General features: G+C 39.2%; 1 protein-coding gene across 6 annotated transcripts in view; it reads left to right on the forward strand.

Moving 5' to 3' along the window:
* Positions 1–9,113, forward strand: part of GPM6B (glycoprotein M6B) — a 153,275-nt gene extending 144,162 nt beyond the window's left edge. For 4 of the 6 annotated variants that reach the window (XM_077482525.1, XM_077482522.1, XM_077482521.1 and 1 more), the window contains 3 exons: positions 322–395; positions 3,135–3,200; positions 7,706–9,113. In XM_077482525.1, coding sequence (XP_077338651.1) covers positions 322–395; positions 3,135–3,200; positions 7,706–7,855 — 290 coding nt within the window. In that variant the 3' untranslated portion in view covers positions 7,856–9,113. Of the gene's footprint in view, positions 1–321; positions 396–3,134; positions 3,201–5,770; positions 6,955–7,705 lie in introns of those variants that run through there. The other 2 variants (XM_077482523.1, XM_077482526.1) reach the window with 1 other exon arrangement.
* Positions 9,114–16,767: the final 7,654 nt, after the last annotated feature.

The following is a 16,767-nucleotide window of genomic DNA, read 5'->3' on the forward strand; positions in this document are numbered from 1 at the left end:
ACACCTGATACCCGCTTTACTGTCAAAATTAGGAGTCTGAGCACATACCCGTGCCTTGGAGTGATGAAGTCGCTTACTCTTTGGATCCAGAAGCTGTCATTGGGATTTACTGTATATTCGCTATTGCCTCTGCTTTAAAGCTAGTGTAGAGTCTGTCATTTGTAGGTGAATTGCTGAACATGTCATTATGCCAGTTTGTAGATAAACTGAACATTTTGTGTGGGTGCATCTAAAGGAACACAGATGGTCAGTGGGTGGGGGAGTGAAGACAGCATGCTGAGTTGTTTGCAGTGAATTCAATCGTTTTTCTTTTCTGTGCAGGTATCATTCCATGGAGTGCCTTGCCTGGTAAGGCATGTGGATCAGCTTTGGGAAACATTTGTGGTACCAATGAGGTATGAAAATGGAAATTCTGAATACAAATGCATCAATCCTTTTTTCTTATTGCAGACACATTTTTTGCAGTCACTATATACATTGTTACCTTATTTAATTTTAAAGACTGTATTATAAAAATGATATATATATATATATATATATATTATATTATAAAAAATGTTTAATGGTATGTAGTTTTGTCTTATTGTTGCCTTTCACTTTAAAACAGATGAGTTATCTCCAAGCCTTTGTAGAACATTTAAAAATTGTAGCGTCAAAAGATGACTTTATAGGAGAAATGAACCTGCTCACTTCCATGGCTATAATTCAAAAAGGTGTCTGTATGCAAGAACTATAAAATATGCTCTGACTGATATGGACAATTAATGTATGTGTGTTTGTAAGCACACTTTAACCATGTGAGCACTGAAGTGCTCTGTCACGTTAACCAATAAAAAAATATATATTTATTTTTACCAGATATCCATTTGAAATTAAAACTGTGGCAATATCTGGATTAGAAAAAAAATTTAAAATCTGCGCTTAGTAAAATAAAATAAAATAAAGTAATATAAAAACAGCAGCTGAACACTATAACCCGGATACTGGGCACACAAAAGCAAAAAAAGTAAAAGTGCAGCGCTTAGCCTCTTAAATATAAATGTGACTTAATAGGAAAAAATGATGTGAAAAACCTAAATAATGTGAAAAATCATTAGTGAAAAATACTTAGAAAACCCAAATGTCCAATGAAGTCAAAAGATATTAATCTGTAACTCAAATGTCCATTAAAGTGAAAAACCAAATAATCATAAAAATAATGTGACACAATATAAAGTCCCATGTGAAATATAAGACAAAAAATGATGATTGATCTTGTTTGTTCAAAACAACAATAATAATGCTTGACCACGTGGACCCTTCACCTCTGTAAACCAATAATGAATGGAGGCTTACCAGATCACCAGTGACCCCCTGTTAAGGGAGGTCAGTCTGCGCAGATACGATCACATAGACGTTTCGATAAGGAAGCTGAAAGCCGACCCAATCCTTTGGTGCAAGAAGCCGGGAAACTACCCAATCCTTCGGATATCGCGTAGTCTCCAAATTCACACTGCCCCCTCCTTTCACACTTCCCAGGTATCCTTCTCCTTTCACACTGCCCCCACCATGCTGCCTCTTCTTGTCACAATCCCCCCCCCCCCCATCATACTGCCCCTTCTTGTTACACTGCCCCTCCTGTGTCACTTCCCAGATACCCTTCCCTTGTCATACTGCCCCCTTCTGTCACACTTCAGCAATCCTACTGCCCCCCCATAAAGCTGCCACCTTTGTCACAGTACCCCCCCAGTCATACTGCTTCCCCATCATATTACCCCCTTCTTGTTGCACCCTCCTTCTTTTTTTTTTGAATGGACACAGTGGGTTGCCATTACTCCACTCGCTGTATCCATAACTGAAACAAACTGTTTACTATGCTTCAGTTTGTGAATGAATGGAAAGCTCTGTACAGAGAGATTGCTGTCCGATCATTCTGTGCAACTGAGAAAGCAGAGACGGAGATTAAGGGCCCCTGCCAAGTTCAGGGGCGGCCCTTTATGGTTGCACTGGGGCATGGCACCGCCCCTCTCTCTTGCGCCTCATTGGCTCACTGACTTTAACAGCAGCGAGAGCCAATAGCGCTTTGCTGCTTTCTCAAGAGGGAGAGACCTGGGCAGCTGAGTGTCTCTCTGGATCAAGATGGGGCTCAGTGAGTGTTAGGGTAGCTGTTTCACACAGAAGGTTTTTTATCTTAATGTATAGAATGCATTGAGATAAAAAAAGTCTGCCTTTAGAACCACTTTAATTTAAACAGTGGCCATTCCAATCAATGCAGCTCAAGTCACAGCTTTTACAAAGGTAGCTGCACTACTTTGATGCAACTTAGAGTCCCATAGACTGTCACATGAAAGTTGCAAACAAGTTGCCCTTGAAAATTGCATGAACACGGGGTCGCAGCAGCCTGAGGCTTAAGTGGAAACAAAAATAAATACCAGCCACCCAACTACTATTACTAAATTGTTTGCTGCTTACAAAAAAAAACATATTCCCTAAGCTTTGTGAGCAGTTGTTTTTAGTAAAGCACTTGTATTTGTGGAATAAATTATGTATTTTTTCTCTGCTAATAACCATCTTGATCCAGCAAGAGACTCGGCTGTCCAGGTCTCTCCCTTTTTATTGGCTGAGACAGTAGCAAAGCGCCATTGGCTCCCGCTGCTGTTAGTCAGGACCTAAAAATGAAGGGTATGTCCAAGTAAAGAAATCTGTGTGAGCGGAAAACTCTCCACCCACCCTATGCTCCCCTCAAATTTTCTCTGGTTCTTGTAACTGTCTTTATCGTGAATCTGTAATACCCTTAATACTTACACATGCGACCCTGCCTTCCGACAATGTAATGTTTGGGACCTGAGCAGGCAGTAGTGAGCTCTGTCATATGTGCAGTGATGTTATTAGTGCATTACAGTAATTCTAAAGTCGATTTTTGATTGCTACTAATGCTGGAAAGACCCAAAATACTATCTAATACTCAAGCAACATATAAACCCTAACAAAAGTTGCCCATACTGGCCAGAGAAGGCACTGATTTGCTATATCATTTTGCAAGATTGTGTCTGTGTATAAGCATACATTGTACAATGCATTCATGTATTTGTAGCATACCTGCATTATATGTGCGAAGCCTATATTCATAGATGTTTGTGGTTTCCTTTTTCCAGTTCTACATGTCCTATCATCTGTTCATTGTGGCCTGTGCTGGGGCAGGTGCTACGGTTATTGCATTGGTAAGTTTGCATTATAGATTACAATAAAAAAAAGCATTTTTTGGACAAATGGATTAATTGTATTGCATGCTGAAAAATCTGTTGCAGATTTATTGCAGGCGGCGCGCTTTACTGTCTGATGTAGTATTGCTCTTTAACTTAAATGTACATTTGTCACTTTAGACCAGTGATGGTGAACTGTGGCACCCCAGATGTTTTGGAACTACATTTACCATGATGCTCAACTACACTACAGAGTGTATGAGCATCATGGGTAATGTAGTTCCAAAACATCTGAGGTGCCAAGGTTCACCATCACTGCTTTAGACTGAGGCATTGCAATAACATGTCAAAATGGAACCCTTCTAGAATGTCTACAATCGACCTGAAACGATCGCCAGCATCACAAATGTCCTACCATGCAGCCTTAAAGGCTGTAGGTTGAGCTTGCAATCTACACTTTCTAGGTATCTATTCTTAAAGTGGAACTTTAGTCAGAAAAGTGCTGCTAGATCACTTCAGGCTGGCCCCTTTTGCAGGTACAGCAATGTAAAAAAACAAAAACAAAAATTTAGTGTCTATACTATCTAAAATCCAGGAATACACTCTCGCCCTACTCTGTACATGCTTAGTTGCTCTCTATTGCTGTGCCAAAAACCAGAGCCACTAGAGGCCGATCTGCTGACAGCCTATAGATTTTACTGCTGCTCTGGGCTTCAGGAAAATGGCGGCCTCCAGCAAGAAGAAACAGGAGCAATGCTGGAGGCAATTTACATCACACTCATTTTTGTAGCATAAATATTAATGTGGAATGTATGTTCCTTGCTAAACATTATTTTTGATCAAGTTGTTTTGGGTAAAGTTCCGCTTTAATTAAAAATGTAACTAAGGTCATAAAACCTCCACTTCCCTCCTCCCCTGTCCACTCCACTACACTTAGATCTTGTACAAATGGACTTCAGCTTTTATAAATGCAATATGTACAGCATGATTTTTACAAAGCATATGCAAAAATTTCAGCCACTTTGAAGCCTTTAAAACCCCTTTTGGCTTCAGTTTGGAAGTTTTAAAAATGCATCCTAATGGAAACAAGCTGTTGCTTTAAACAAGCTATTAGTATGCTTTAGCACTAAGTTGTTGAAAACTGCTGGTAGCTTGTTCAAGGTGACTGCCAGCACTCCCATTATCTGTATGTTTTAACATCCCTAAAGCCTTGTACGCACGATCAGATTGTTAGCAGGGGATTGTGTGATGACAGACTGTTGGCTTAAAATCCTGCCGTTGGTACGATCCTTCAGACAATTGTCCAACTTTCGGACAACGAATTTTGGTTGGCAGGCTAGTAAATTTTCTTCGGACAGTGGTCTGTTGTCAGATTTTCATATTGCTTGTACACAAGTCCATCACACAAGTCCAAAGTACAAACACGCAGGCTCAGAATCAATGCTCACCAAGCACGACATTGGCAGAAGGTGCCCAAAAGGTGGCATTTAAGAGCTGACTTCCATGTAGTACGTCACTACGTATGTGTTTGTTGGCCAACAGTTGTTTTCCATTTAGTATGCAAGACGAGATTCGGGCACACGCCCTTTTGACAAGTCTGACGCTCTGTTGACCAACAATCCAATCGTGTGTACCAGGCTTTAGGCTCAGTTCTCTCTGGTTGTGGAAATCTATGCAAATCATTCTGAATGGCACCCCCATGCATCTCAGCCTAAAGCGCGATTGCACAGCTGCATTTTTTTAAAAGGTGCCTGCATCTTTTTGTGCGTTTCATGCACAAGGCTGCCGTGGTCAAGCAAAGGCAGGCCACACTAGTATCAACCAAGCCTAAAGTGGAGCTGAAGGGCTTTAAAATCTGTCAACAAAGCTGCTTGAAGTTTTCTTGCAACTAAGCCCTTAGGGTGAAATGCATCAGCAGAGGGGGCTTTGTCAGGTGGGATTTTCAGAAGAGAGAAAAGCGTACTTTAAAAAGGAAAAAAAAAAAAAAAAAGTGGTTTGGTGTTCAGATATTGAATGATCCTTGAGACAAATATCAGTGGATCTTTTTAAGCATTCTTTCCACACTATCAACCTGGAGCAGAAGCACAAATTTGACACCGCAATACTGTGTAAAAATTTGCTGTACACATTGCTCTTAGTGCCACATCACACACCACAAGAGCTAGAACAGGATGATGAAATTCCAGGTTGTAGAATTGCTCCCTCACTGGCTGGATGAATGCCGTGTCTGCATTTTATATAGTTTGTAGCTGTTGGGGAATTTTGGCTCACTCTTCTTGCAGGATTTCTGATATTATGGTAACCCCAAGGAAAAACATATGCGTAAGGGCATATACATTCTGATTAAATTATAACTGCTGACCAATACAATCCTTGCATTTATACACTCCAGTTGGAGTTACTGTCCTGTTCACACATATTAATGAATGTGCATTGTAGATGAGGTCTCTTAAATGACACCAATGGTTGATTCTAGCCACTGTGATATCCCATGCACAATGAGCCTTTAGCTGAGTTATGTCCAAGGCTGCATGAGGCATTAATGTGCCATATCTTACGCTCCTTTTTATTTTGTTCTCTTCCACCAGCTGATCTACATGATGGCAACTACATATAACTATGCCGTTTTGAAGTTTAAGAGTCGGGAGGATTGCTGCACTAAATTCTAACCTTAGTCCCAGCAATAGAAAGACTGTATTGTTGTAGCTTAAACTACCACTGACACCCTGGACTAAAAACTCAGTCTAGCATTTCAAATTTTTTGATTACATTTTTTTTTTGTAAATAGTCTTGCTTAATAGAGTCATAGATATTAATTATTATGATAACAATAATAAAAGTATTGTATGTAAACACAACAGTGGACGAGGTCTGGCTAAAATCTGTTACTTTAAGAAAAGCACACTCAGTTTGGCGTATTGTAATGACCTCTGTCACATGTGCCTTCCATCTAGTCAGCTTTGCTTAGCTGCAATATAGTCATACATGTCAGAGGATCAGGGTGGATCATGTATCCTTACGGCCATGCACATATACATACACCAGCTACATAGGCATTTTCTACCTGTTCCTACTAATCAGTAACAAATACCTAATTTGCACTTACATGCCCCATATAACGAAAACCTGAGGTTATCTTTTATTTTTATTTTATTTTTGCAAGATAGACACAAATGTACAAGTTAAAAGTTAGTTACTGATCATTTATTAGCCAGATCTCAGCAAAGAAAATAAATACAAAACCATAAAAGGCACATAGGCCTTTGGTGACTAGATTTTAGGCCAGTTTGATCTGCAAGTACTGGAGGCCCTGCTGGCTGTATAAGCAAGAAAGAAGGAAGTGATGTAAGGTGTGACAGATAATAGTAGAGCAAAGGAAGTGTATTGCGTGACACAATTATCACTGGATACAAGTTTCTTTATTGATATGGAAGTTTGAAAGAAGAATAAGAGCACTAGCAATGGATTCTTTTTTATTTTTTATTTTTTTTTATTTTTTTTATAACCTATTTTTGTAGTTGAATAAAATGGCAATAAACACTAATTTGTGGACTGCATGCTTCTGTTTATAAAACCGTTACCTCCACAGTTTGTGTAATATATGAAGAAAATTTCTATTTAACAGACCATGTGTTTTTCTATTTTAGTATGTCCTGAATTTTATTTTTTTTCTCACTTGTGTATCTATGATACAATATTGTTTCTTATATATAAATGTTCTACACAGAGTAAAAAAAAAAAAAAAGAAGAAATAAAAAGCAATTTGGTTTCATTTATTTTTGTTTTTATTCTAGGGTGGGGGGTTGGGGGGTGGTTTTGTTTTAACCATCACACAAAACATACATTTAGCGATTTTTAATTGGATTTATGTTGCTTTAACCACCTTGCAAACACATTTATAGACTTGTTTGCGTTATCTTACTAATTCACTTCCTTAGTTGCTTTATTTAAAGCTGAACTCTGGGTACAAAAATATTAATTGAAAAATATTCCTCATTAGCCACAAAGGCTAGAAATATATTTTGCGCACACCAAATGTCTTTGCAAACCCACTTATGAATTTGTCAATTTGACATCATCACTGTGCTGCAAAAAGCTGAGCTGTGGGAAGGACAAGCATGCCCACCCTTGTCCTTCATAAAACTACAAAGGAGCTGATTCCAGACCAGACTCTCTGCCCAAGGAGAGACGGCCATATTCCCCAATCTTGAAGCATAGCTTAATGCAGGATTACTGCACAGATCTGGATGAAATAACACAAAGTACACCAAAATTCAAGTAAGAATTGCACATCTTTTGCATTTAAACAATATTTGCTTATCCCGGAATTCAGCTTTAACTTTGATCACCATAGTCTAATAAGTGCATGAATGGATGTGTTTGTTAATTTTCACTAAAGCGTTAATACAAACATAAGTTAATTTGCTTTTTATTAAACTACTGCTGCTTATAGGACTCTAACAAGCTGCTTGCTTTGCCTCTTGACACGTTTACTAGCCATCGTGCTCACCCTTCTCTTGCAGATCCACTTCCTCATGGTTCTGGCTTCTAATTGGGCCTACTTAAAGGATGCAAGCAAAATGCAGGCCTACCAAGAAATTAAAGCTAAAGAAGAGCAAGAACTTCAAGATATCCAGTCACGATCCAAAGAACAGCTCAATTCTTACACATAAAACATTAACAGCATGAGAAAGCGGTAGCCTTTGTGACTAATCAATTAATGCAGACGTGTACAATTAAAATAAATAGATAAAAAAAAGGAAAAAAAAAACATAACATGGTTTTGGACATGAAGCTGTACCGTTTAAACAAATTACAGTGAGTAAAAAAATGTTTAAATTTTTTCCCTCACATATTTCAATCTCAGGCATTTTGAAAGGAAGCCCTTTGAATGCATTGGTGCTTCCTTTTTCTCTTTTGGAATACGCCATTCCAAATCGGGGAAGGGGGGAGGGGACAACTCAGTGGCTGGGTTGGATACTTGGATAAACATACCAAGTATGTGCATCTACCATAATTATTTTCAGTAAGTCTAATTATATGAAGGAATCCCAGTATAAAGTAGTGTTACTTTGGAATGAAACCATGAACCCAGCATTGTATATATGTGCACATATACATTTTGTGCCTAGAGCTGTGAAGTATTCAGATCTGCTAGAGCATCAAGAAAGGAATTGGCTTAGAGTTTGTGAAATTAGGTTTGTACACAAGACAGCGATCTCCTCTGCTAGAAGGGAAACTGAAATGAACGTTGTTTTCTCTCGATGCAGTCTATAAATATGATCTTTCAATAGTGTTCGTCTAAACTAATGAAAAAAAATAAAAAAAATTCAAGTGGTGCATTAAAGATATAGTATTACATTGTTGCTGTAGGTCCTTCATACTTCTGTGGTTAATTGTGATTATTTTTGACAATTGCACTTCCTAAAAAAAAATAAAAAATGTGAATTGTAGACGGTACTTATTTAGAAAAACAATGCCCAGTCTACCTAATGACTAAAATGTGAACAGACAGTGTTTGGGTATTTTGTTTGGTTACAATCCTGAGAGGATTTTTTTTTTTGACAAGTTACAAATGAGACTTTTATGGTATTTAGAAAAAAAAATGTAACATAATAGCTTAGCTTTTCGTTAAAGCCAATGCATGGAAAACTTGTAATTATTTCTACTGCAATGCAGGTGATTGTTTTAGCCCAGTGTCCTAATGTATGGATAATGAAGGCGATGTCTTAATTTTTTTTCTATTCTGTGTAGTTGATGGAAGTTTTCTTTTGATCTCCTGTTTAGTGTTCTATTTTTATGTAAAAAGGCATTACCTTTTGCTATGTATAAATTTTTGTAACCTAACAGTGAATCAATATTTTCTATCAGTGCCAAGGGCTTCCTGTAGTTATATCCAAGTGTTATAATAAATATTTGTAGATAAATCTAGTGGCTTTTGTGATGATTTAAGATTTTGTTTTATACAAATATCTATATAGAAGTAACACTGTGTTTAATGAATAAAATAGGATTTTTGTATTTACTGGAAATTCAGTTTCTTTAGTAGTTTATTGGAGGACACAGCCATGCAGTCGTCCATGTATGGAAGCATACCCACATGTGACGGACACAGCCATGTAGTCATCTCTGTATGGAAGCCTACCCACATATAGGTGACTACTTGGATGTGTCTCTGCCAGCATACCCATGTGTAGATGAATACATGGCTAAATTAAGTATATGCACACTGCCCAAACTCGCTGTGACAAGGTTTGTGCTGGATGAGGGTTCGGGTTTGTGTCTGATCTTCACTACCAGAAAATATAAATTTCAGGGTAACGTTGGGCGATGCTGGGGAAACAGAGCTAGACAAAAAGGACCCTGTTGCCAGATTTTGTTAATTATTTTGCTATCGTACGAAATAAATTGTGTGCAAGTTGGAATGAATAAAACTGTAAGTTGCTGTCTTGGTTTATATGAAGGCCAATGAGGTATATGTGAACCCTTTCAGTTTAAAACAGAAACTAAAGGCAAAACGTGTGTGTGTGTGTGTGTGTGTATGTGTATATATATATATACATGAAGAGATATAGCTATCAGTATCTCACAAAAGGTGAGTACAACCCTCACATTTTTGTAAATATTTATTATATCCTTTCATGTGACTACATTGTAGCAAAGTGTAATTTCTTCAGTGTTACAAGCTGAGTGTATAGCTTGTATAACAGTGTAAATTTGCTGTCCCCTCAAAATAACTCAACACATAGCCATTGGTCGACCAAAGAAGTTGAGTGCATATACTCAGTAATATCCAGAGGTTGTTTTTATGAAATAGACATATGAGTGCTGACAGCATTGCTGCAGAGGTTGAAGGGGTGGGGGGTCAGTCTGTCAGTGCTCAGACCATACTCCGCACACTGCATCAAATTGGTCTGCATGGCTGTTGTCCCAGAAGTAAGCCTCTTCTAAAGATGATGCAGAAGAAAGCCTGCAAACAGTCTGCTTGTCTTCAGCAAACTAAGGACATGAAGTACTGGAACCATGTCCTGTGGTTTGATGAGACCAAGATAAACGTATTTGGTTAAGATGGTGTCAAGCGTCTGGAGTGGCAACCAGGTGAATAGTACATGACACGTGTGTCTGACCTACAGTCAAGCATGGTGGGGGGAGTGTCATAGTCTGGGGAGTGCTGCCAAGTTCATTGAGGGAACTATGAATACCAACATGTACTGTGACATACTGAAGTAGAGCATGATACCCTCCCTTTGGAGACTGGGCCACAGGGCAATATTCCAATATGATAATGACCCCAAACAAGCCTCCAAGACAACCACTGCCTTGCTAAAGAAGCTGAGGGTAAAGGTGATGGATTGGCCAAGCGTGTCTCCAGACCTTAACCCTATTGAGCATCTGTGGGGGCACCCTCAAACAGAAGGTGGAGGAGTGCAAGGTTTCTAACATCAACCAGCTTTGTGATATCATGGAGGAGTGGAAGAGGACTCCAGTGGCAACCTGTGAAGCTCTGCTGAACTCCATGCCCAAGAGGAATAAGGTAGTGCTGGAAAATAAAGGTGGTCACACAAAATATTGACACTTTGGGCACAATTTGGACATTTTCACTTAGCGTTGTACTCACATTTGTTGCCAGCAGTTTAGACATTAATGGCTGTGTGAGTTATTTTGCGGGGAAAGCAAATTTACAATGAAGAAATTACATTTTGCTACAATGTAAAGTAGTGAGTGTACAGCTTGTATAACAGTGTTGACACATGAAAAGATATAATAAAATATTTACAAAAAATGTGAGGGGTGTACTCTTTTGTGTGATACACTGTGTATGTGTGTGTGTATGTGTGTATGTATATGTATATATATATATATATATATATATATATATATATATATATATATATATATATATATATATATTATAAATTTCTACCTTTTTGACTTTTTCTTTTATAAGCAATCACAGCTGCACAGGGGGCTTGGCGATCTGGGGGTGGAGAAACAGTGGACCAACCTTCCCAGTGGAGGGGTGTGTCTGTCAGAACAAGTCTGATCATTGGAAGACAGGCAGGCTGATCTCCTAGCACAACCAGAAGACTGACCATGCTGGGGATGGACGTGCTCTCATGTCTAGAGCGTGTGGCCAGTTTGTGAAATATCTTATGTTCCTACCAGTCACCTTGCTTTCCAATTTCAAACGGGAAGCAATACAAATAGAACAGGATATTGTTAACACAAGTACATGCTACAACAGACACTTATCAGAAATATTAAATGTTGCCTTTAAAGTAAACTTTATCCAAATTTGTAAAAAAAAGTTTTGCCTTGAGTGGAGAGGGATTAGGACACCTCTCGGGTGTTTATTGCTGTTTGTGCTTCCATTGGGGATATTCATCATCTATTTGTAATTTTTACTGTGATTGAAAGTGAATGTAAAAGAAAATCCAATTTTTGGTTTTCCCCAGAACAGTAGTAGAGGAAAAATCTTCCAATGGGGACACTAGTTCTGGTGACATCAATGGATTTCCTCCCTTTTGGAGGGATTTACCCCCCACTTCCTGTTGCAGCAATGGGACAGAAAGTCAAGGGAATTTTCCACACATGGCAGACAAAAATCTGACTACATCCATTTCAATGGGCAGGGGTGTTGGAGGAGCGGTATATACACTGCTCCTCCACCGTCCCAAAGACACTGTTTGGACGACTTTTTTTTTTTTTTTTTTTATGTCCTGCCAGCACAGCACCCCAATGTGAAAGCTCTCTGGCTTTCACACTGGGGAGCATTGAGAGACGTTTTTCAGGTACACCTCCAGAATGAAAGGGGTCTAAGTGAAAATGTCCAAATTGGGCCCAAAGTGTCAATGTTTTGTGTGCCCACTTATTTTCCAGTACTGCCTTGACCTTTTTGGACATGGAGTTTACCAGAGTTTCACAGGTTGCCACTGGAATCTTCTGCCCCTCTTTCATGACTACATCACGAAGCTGGTGGATGTTGGAGACCTTGCGCTCCACGTTTTGAGGATGCCCCACAGATGCTTAATAGGGTTTGCGTCTGGAGACATGCTTGGCCATCACCTTTACCCTGAGTTTCTTTGGCAAGGCAGTGATAGTCTTGGAGGTGTGTTTGGGGTTGTTACGTTTTAACCGGTTCCCGACCAGCGCACGCCTATGTACGCCGGCAGAATGGCACGGGCAGGCATATTGGTGTACAGGTACGTCCAATCTTTAATGCCGCCCTGCCATTGCGAGCGCGAAGATCGGGACCCCTGTGAGTCTGGTCGCGGGTCCCGCGGACTCTATCGCCGCGCGCATACCCGCGATCATCTCACGGGGTGGCTGAATGAGGAAATGCCGTTGTAAACAGTATTTCCCCGTTCTGCCTAGCAACTAGTGACGCTGATCTCTGCTCCATGTGATTGGAGCAGAGATCAGTGTTCACTAAATGAAAGCCCAGCCCCCAACAGTTAGTAACACAGCCCTAGGAACACTTAACCCCTACACTGCCACCCACTGGTTAACCCCTTCACTGCCAGTGTCATTTACACAGGAATCACTGCATTTATATAGCAGTGATTGCTGTATAAATGACAATGGTCCCAAAAATGTCCGATGTGTCCGCCATAATGTCGCAGTCACAATAAAAATCGCTGATTGCCATTACTAGTAAAAAAAATTTAATAAAAATGCCATAAAACTATCCCCTATTTTGTAAACACTATAACTTTTGCACAAACCAATCAATAATTGCTTATTGCGATTTTTATTTTTTATTTTTTTTTTTACCAAAAATATGTCGAGGAATACGTATCTGCCTAAACTGAGGGGAATTTTTTTTTTATATATACTTTTGGGGGATATTTATTATAACAAAAAGTAAAAAATAATGCGTTTTTTTTTTCAAAATTGTCGCTCTATTCTTGTTTATAGCGCAAAAAATAAAAACTGAAGAGGTGATCAAATGCCACCAAAAGAAAGCTCTATTTGTGGGAAAAAAGGATGTAAATTTTTTTTTTGGGAGCCACGTCAAAAGACCGCGCAATTGTCAGTTAAAGCGACGCAGTGCCGAATCGCAAAAAGTGGTCTGGTCTTTGACCAGCAAAATGGTCCGGGGCTGAAGTGGTTAAATACTGCCTTGCGGCCCAGTCTCTGAAGGGAGGGGATCATGCTCTGCTTCAGTATGTCACGGTACATGTCAACATTCACAGCTCCCCAGTGCCAGCAGCACTTATGCAGCCCCAGACAATGACATGCCCACCACCATGCTAGACACCATCTGAACCAAATACATTTATCTTGGTCTCATCAGACCACAAGACATGGTTATAGTAATCCATGTTCTTGGTCTGCTTGTCTTCAGCAAACTGTTTGCAGGCTTTCTTCTGCATCATCTTTAGAAGATGCTTCCTTCTGGGATGACAGCAGTGTGCAGCGTATAGTCTAAGCACTGACAGACTGACCGCCCCCACACCCCTTCAACCTCTGCAGCAATGCTGGCAGTACTCGTATGTCTACTTCCCAAAGACAACATCTGGATATGATGCTGAGCACGTGCACTCAACTTCTTTGGTTGACCATGGCAAGGCCTGTTCTGAGTGAAACCTGTCCTGTTAAGCCGCTGTATGGTCTTGGCCACCATGCTGCAGCTTAGGTCTTCTTATAGCCTAGGCCATTTTTATGTAGAGCAACGATTCTCTTTTTCAGATCCTCAGAGAGTTCTTCGCCATGAGGTGCCATGTTGAACTTCCAGTGACCAGTATGAGAGAGTGAGAGCGATAACACCAAATTTAACACACCTGCTCCGCATTCACACCTGAGACCTTGTAACACTAACGAGTCATATGACACCAGGGAGGGAAATGACTAATTGATCCCAATTTGGACATGTTCATTTAAGGGTGTACTCACTTTTATTGCCAGCGGTTTAGACATTAATAGCTGTGTTGAGTTATTTTGAGGGTACAGCAAAGTTACACTGTTATACAAGCTGTACACTCACTACTTTACATTGTAGAAAAGTGTAATTTCTTCAGTGTTGTCACAAGGTATAAAATATTTATAAAAATGTGAGGGGTATATACCCACCTTTGTGAGATACTGTATGTATATGTTGTATTTATATATTATTTTTTTTTTTAGCAAAAGTTATCAATTGTTTTCAAGCAGCACAATTGATGAATGCTTATAGCTTCCTGTTAAGTAATGCTTTACTTTGTACATAGGTTTCACAATTCTAGGCACATGGTTATATATTGTAAATAAACCAAAAAAGGCAATGCGGCACTACTCCAATCCAATAACATATTAGTGCAAAACACCCTATACAAAAATATTACATAAGGTAATTATACAATATTATGTATAATATTACACAATAGGCTAAGGTGGTGAAAAATAAATACATAAAACTTTTTCAGAAATAAAAAAACTGATAATAGGCATATGTGTATGTATTCACCCCCTTTGTTATGAAGCCCATAAAAAGCTCTGGTGCAACCAATTACCTTCAGAAGTCACATAATTAGTGAAATGATGTCCATCTACGTGCATGATCTGCCAATACATATACACACACCTTTTTGAAAGGCCCCAGAGGCTGCAAGACCTAAGCAAGAGGCACCACTAACCAATCACTGCCACGAAGACCAAGGAACTCTCCAAACAGGTAAGGGACAATGTTGTTGGGAAGTACAAGTCAGGATTAGGTTATAAAAAAAAAAAAATATCCAAATCTTTCATGATCCCTAGGAGCACCATCAAATCTATCTTAACCAAAATGGAAAGAACATGGCACAACAGAAAAACTAGCAAGAGACGGCAGCACACCAAAACACATGGACTGGACAAGGAGGGCATTAATCAGAGAGGCAGCACAGAGACCTAAGGTAACCCTGGAGAAGCTGCAGAGTTCCACAGCAGAGACTGGAGTATCTGTACATAGGACGACATTACTTTCAGCAAAAAACAAAATGGCATGTTGAGTTTGCGAAAAGGCATATGGGAGACTCCCAAAATGTATGGAGGAAGGTGCTCTGGTCTGATGAGACTAAAATTGAACTTTTTGGCCATGAAAGAAAATGCTGTCAAACGCTGAAAACGATGTCTGTCGCAGACCCAACACATCACCCAAAGAACACCATCCCTACAGTGGAACATGGTGGTGGCAGCATCATGCTGTTGGGATGTTTGTCAGCAGTCGGGACTGGGAAATTAGTCAGGGTTGAGGGAAAGATGGATGGTGCTAATTAAAGGGATATTCTTGAGCAAAACCTGTACCACTCTGGGTTAATTGTTCTCCATACTAACCTCAAATCACACACAAACACACTGCTGAAGCAACACTTGAGTGGTTTAAGGGGAAAGGGGAAACATGTAAATGTGTTGGAATGACCTAGTCAAAGCCAAGACCTCAATCCAATAGAAAATATGTGGTCAGACTTAAAGATTGCTGTTCACAAGCACAAACCATCCAACTTGAAGGAGCTGGAGCAGTTTTGCAAGGAGGAATGGGCAAAAATCCTAGTGCTAAGATGTGGCAAGCTCATAGAGACTTATCTAAAGCGACTTGAAGCTGTGATAGCAGGAAAAGGTGGCTCTACAAAGTATTGACTTTAGGGGGGTGAATAGTTATGCACATTTACTTTTTCTGTTATTTTGTTGTTTGCGTTACATTAGAAGAAAAAAAAAGAAAACTCTTCAAAAGTTGTGGACATGTTCTGTAAAGTAAATAACGCAAATTCTCAAACAATCCATGTTAATTCCAAGTTGTGATGCAACAAAACATGAAATGCCAAGGGGGTGAATACTTTTGCAAGGCACTGTACACCTGGGTCAGATTTTTGCAGGTCTAGAATCAGCATTAGTTAGTTACTAAGTTTTACTTTTGTTTAGGCATTGACCACCTAAATACAAGGCACTTACACCCCTTTCCTCGCCAGAGCAATTTTTAACTTTCAGCACTCTCACACTTTGAATGACAATTACTCTGTCATACCAAACTGTACCCATATTAAATTTGCATCTTTTTTTTCACACAAATAGAGCTTTCATTTGGTGGTATTTAATCACTAGTGGGTTTTTTTTATTTTTTGTGCTAAAAATAAAAAAAGCCCGTAAATCTTGTGAAAAAAATGCCTTTTGTTTCTGTCAAAAAAATTTAGCAAATTAGTAATTTTTCTTGATAAATTTTGGCCAAAATGTTTACTGCTACATAGCTTTGGTAAAAATAACCCAAATTAGTGTACATTATTTGGTCTTTGTGAATGTTATAGAGTCTACAAACTATGGTGCCAATCACTGAAAATTGATCACATCTGATCAGGACTTCAGTACATCAGATGTATCTCATTTGTATCTCAAGTCAGGAAAGTACAAATACCCCCCAAGTAGACGTTCCAAGGTATTAAGTAAGTAGCATGGTGAGTTTAAGTTGTCATTTTTTCCCACAAGTCTTTGCAAAATGAAGATTTTTTTTTTTTTTACAAAATTGTCATATCAGGTTATTTCCACACACAGCATATGCATACAACAAATTACACCCCAAAATACATTCTGCTACTCATCCCGAGTATGGCGATACCACATGTCTGAGACTTAC

This window comes from Lithobates pipiens, unplaced genomic scaffold (genome assembly GCF_037356315.1).
Source record: "Lithobates pipiens isolate NorthernLeopardFrog02 unplaced genomic scaffold, aLitPip1_a1.2 Scaffold_16, whole genome shotgun sequence".
In the NCBI taxonomy this organism is placed as follows: domain Eukaryota; kingdom Metazoa; phylum Chordata; class Amphibia; order Anura; family Ranidae; genus Lithobates; species Lithobates pipiens.